This window comes from Erpetoichthys calabaricus, chromosome 2 (genome assembly GCF_900747795.2).
Source record: "Erpetoichthys calabaricus chromosome 2, fErpCal1.3, whole genome shotgun sequence".
Classification (NCBI taxonomy): Eukaryota; Metazoa; Chordata; class Cladistia; order Polypteriformes; family Polypteridae; genus Erpetoichthys; species Erpetoichthys calabaricus.
The window spans coordinates 33357488-33361824 of NC_041395.2; the positions used below are offsets into that span (position 1 = coordinate 33357488).

General features: G+C 38.7%; 1 gene segment (V, D, J or C); it reads right to left on the reverse strand.

Moving 5' to 3' along the window:
- Positions 1-3817: 3817 nt before the first annotated feature.
- LOC114645108 (Ig heavy chain V region 914-like) lies at positions 3818-4337 on the reverse strand. The segment is given in 2 exon segments: positions 3818-4173; positions 4278-4337. Coding segments are annotated over 2 exon segments (405 nt in total).

A 4337-nucleotide genomic window follows, 5' to 3' on the forward strand; every position in this document is an offset into this window, starting at 1 on the left:
ACTATAGGAGTGACCTAACGGAATTTATATGATTAAACCAAATTGCTTTATTTGCATATTGGATGCCTCATACAGTATATGAGGGGAATATTTAAGAACTGAGAATTCACAAAAGAGAAGGAAAGATACTTACAAATAGTAATTTCCTGTTTTATGTTCTTTTAGCCAATTTTAAACATATGTGCTTTTTATAATAATTTGTTACACTGCTTATATACCAGAGAAAAACACAATAATGGACATTAGTGAGTGTGACTGGGTGTATAAAATTCTTATGCAGTGGGGTGGCATCCTACTTAAAGTGGGTTTCTGCCTTCCATTAAATTTCAAATATGTATGAACTTGCATTGTAAATCAGATGGATAGAATTTCAATATACATGGCAATCTACCCCACAAAAAGTGAGCGAGAAAATGGAATTTCATTCATGTTAACCAATACCACTGCTGTGTAACCCATAGTGAAAAATTATTGAGACTTATGGCTGACCTTTTTTCAGGGATGTTGGCTCCATATGTGTAAAAAGTGCTACAGTGTTCATTTCAGATAGTTCAGACAACTGGTGTAAACTAATGAAAGTGTGCAATTATAAGTGAAAAAATATTCTTCAACAAATAAAGACAGACAGACAGACAGACAGACAGACAGACAGACAGATAGATAGATAGATAGATAGATAGATAGATAGATAGATAGATAGAATTTGATTTGTCCCCAGGGGAAATTTGACTTTAAATAAATAGCACACACAACAGATTAACTAAAAGGTAAGACAATTAAAAAGAAATAAAACTTCTGACTTGGCTGTCATAGTCACAGTAAGACATTATACAGACATATTGCTGGTGGTTTAAAGGAGCCCCTGTACCATTTCTTGCACATTTCTAACTGAATAATTTGTTGTCTGACAGTTCTGTGTTAGTGTATCTCAGAGAGGATGTCCAGCATTGTTCACAATGGCAGTCAGTGTTGTTTTAATTGTGTCCTCCTCTACTGCCTCCAAGGGGTCCAGAGTGTGTCCCATACCTGAGCCTGCCCTTTTAATTTACTTGTTGATTCAGCGGGCCTCTCTTGAAGTGATGTTACTAAACCAGTGCACCACAGTGTAGAGAATCACACTGACCATTAAAGGAATGCAGTCACCAAAGGAAAAAGAGCCTGCTCTGTCCTTTCTAATATTGTTCTTCTGTCTTCTGAGACCAGTCCAACCTGTCATTAATGTGGACCCCTAAGTAGTTGTAGGAGTGCACCACCTCTGCATCTACTCCTTGAATAGTGACTGGTTACAGAGGATCTTTGGTGTGGTGAAAGTCATTAACCAGTTGCTTGGTTTTGCTGATGTTATGATTCAGATCATTCTCTTTGCACACAGAAACAAAGTTCTCCATCTGAATCCTCTCCTCTGTCTCATCTCCCTTTATCAATATACCCCATAAGTACAGAATCATCTGAGAATTTCTGCAAGTGACATGAAGTGATGTTTTATTTATAGTCACCGGTCCTTGAGTCTCACAAACTACAGTCTGCCTGACAGATAGTCCATTATCAAGGACACCTCAGGCTCATCCACTTGCATATCTCTGAGTTTACCCCTTAACGGGAATGGCTGGATGGTATAAAAAGCACTGGGGAAACCAAAAAACATAATCCTCATGGTGTCCAGGTGAGATTAAGCCTTATGGAGCAGAAAGATAATTGCATGTTCCACTCCAATCTTTGTCCGATAGGCAAATTGCAGTGGGTCCAAGTGGTCTACGACAAGAGGAATCATATAGTCCAAGACCAGGCTCTCAAATGTCTTCATGATGGATGATGTAAGTGCCACTAGTCTGTAGTCATTAGGTGAAAAGGTGTCTGCCTTCTTTGGAACAGGAACAATGCAGGAAGTTTTCCACAGCAGGAATAATTTCTGGAGCCTTAGTGATTGACTGAACAGATGAGAGAGGTCACCACAAAGTTGGTCATCACAGGCCTTAAGAACTTGAGAACTGACTCCATCTGGTTGTGCAGCTTTTCCTGTGTATAGCTTCCTCAGTTGTCTCCATACTTGGTCTTCAATTATGGACAACTCACATTGATGGTCAGAGATGGACTCATCAATGGTCAGTGCAGTTGACGTGGTAGGAGTTGTTGATATAGCAGGGGTGGTGTGGGGAGACTGATCATTGGAAGAAGTTGGCAGTGGGAATAGTGATAAAAGCACCAAAATGCAGGAAGTTCATAATCTTTGCAATAAATGATTTTGTAAATAGAAAAAAAAATCAACTTTTTAAAATCCCTTTATTAAACATCTCTAATCTAAAGAAGGACAGCTTACTGTCAGATAATAGGTAGGCATTCAGGCATAGTAGCTAAGACACTGAACTTTAAAACCAAGCTTGCCAGTTAAATTTGGACATCTGCTTGTGTGACCTTGGGTATGTTTCCTAACCCACCAGTGCTCAAACTCTAACAAATAAAGTATCTTGATGTTGAGTTGTCTTCTAGCCACTCTACTGTAATATAAAATGAGATGGACTGTAGGAAAGGGAAGTTCACTATTCTTCAAAAGAGTGAAAAACACTTTCTGAATAGTCATTCAAGGTATTGTAGAATAATGCCAAACTGCCTGCAAGACAATGTGAAAGATTTCCACCCATCCATCCATTATCCAACCCGCTATATCCTAACTACAGGGTCACGAGGGTCTGCTGGAGCCACTCCCAGCCAACACAGGGCCCAGGGCAAGAAACAAACCCCAGACAGGGCACCAGCCCACCACAGGTGAAAGAGATTTAATCTACTAATTAGGAACTGAAAGAAAAACCTGTCTTTTTTCAAAACTCTAGATGTTTAATCGATCGATAACTCCTTGGAAATTTAAACTGAACAAATGTTTTCTCCTCACTTTGTATTGTCTACACCACACACTTCATTACTTCTGCTGCAAGCATCTCCTATGGAGCTAAAGCCTTCATCTTTTCCCTTTGGAAGGAGACATGGTCTCTATGATCTTTGAGTCAATTTTAAGTATTCCAGTGTAATGAGGTTCTCTTTACACAGTGTTCCCAATCTGGGCTCCAAGAACACAAACTCTGTTGCACACTCTGCATGGACTTTACAAAGGAATGGTCTTAGACATTAAAGTAAATGGAGCTCCATTGGGTCTGGTGACTAACTGAGTTTCTGACTGGGAGGATGTTTCATATTTACTGCGGGAGTCAGATAAATAGTTTAATGGACTCCTGGTACAGTTTCCAGTTTATGAACGTCTTTACTTCTCAGCCCCTGTTGCGTTCTACACTTACATTTTTTTCACAAGAATTAACAGTATGGCATCTTGTTTCAGGTTTACTGATCTGGCTCTAAATGTTGACAGAACAATGTTAGATTAGGCTAAATTAAAACACTTTGCTGACTCCATGGGAATTCAAGTCGATGACTGTAGTCATTTTTAATGTTTATTTTTTTCTATTCTTCATGGCATGCAATTCAATACTACCTAATGAGTCCCTGTGGCTGTGTGGTTGTATAGTTGGATGCAGGCTTAGCTGGTGAGGAGCTTTCGTTTTCAATGCAATCAACACTTTTACAAACAGCTCAACTTGCCCTCTGTTTCTAAACTTAAAAAGTACATCATGCATAATGTGTGTTTTAGGTTAAAAATTATGACTTCCTTAAAAATTGCTTTATTCACTTTTAATTTTGCTTTTCAACTACAACACAGGCACTAATCATTATAATAAAAACACTTTATACAATGACAGGAATGATTTACTTTCTAACATTTGATCAAACCTGTTGTTGTTTTTTGTGACAGAGAGTTTTTTGCAAGATTTTATATAAGCAATAGCAAGAAGTTCCTCATTGTGCGTACGGCACAATAATATTTGGCTGTGTCATCGGTTTTGAGGCTGCTCATGTCCAAATACAGAGCCTGTTTTGAATTGTCTCTGGAGATTGTAAATCGTCCTTCAATTCTGCTGGTGTAGTGTGTAGTGCTGCTGTCAGGGGTAATAGCAGCCAGCCATTCAAGTCCTTTTCCAGGCTCTTGTCGAACCCAGCTCAAGCCATAAGCAGCAATGGTTCTTCCATTACTGTCCTGCCCTGAACTTTGACAGGTCAGTCGCAGAGACTCTCCAGGAGTTTTAACTTCACTGCTTTTTTGGGTCAAGATAATATCTGACTGGACACCTAAAGAAATATAGACAATTAGAAAGATTTCATGTTATCTAAATCCACAGTGCAGGATGTTTAAAGAAAAAACAAAGCAAAAATACAAATGAAACTTGACTTACATGACAAAATAGTCATAAACATGGAAATATATAAACTCTCCATGACCATTATGAGTGGGA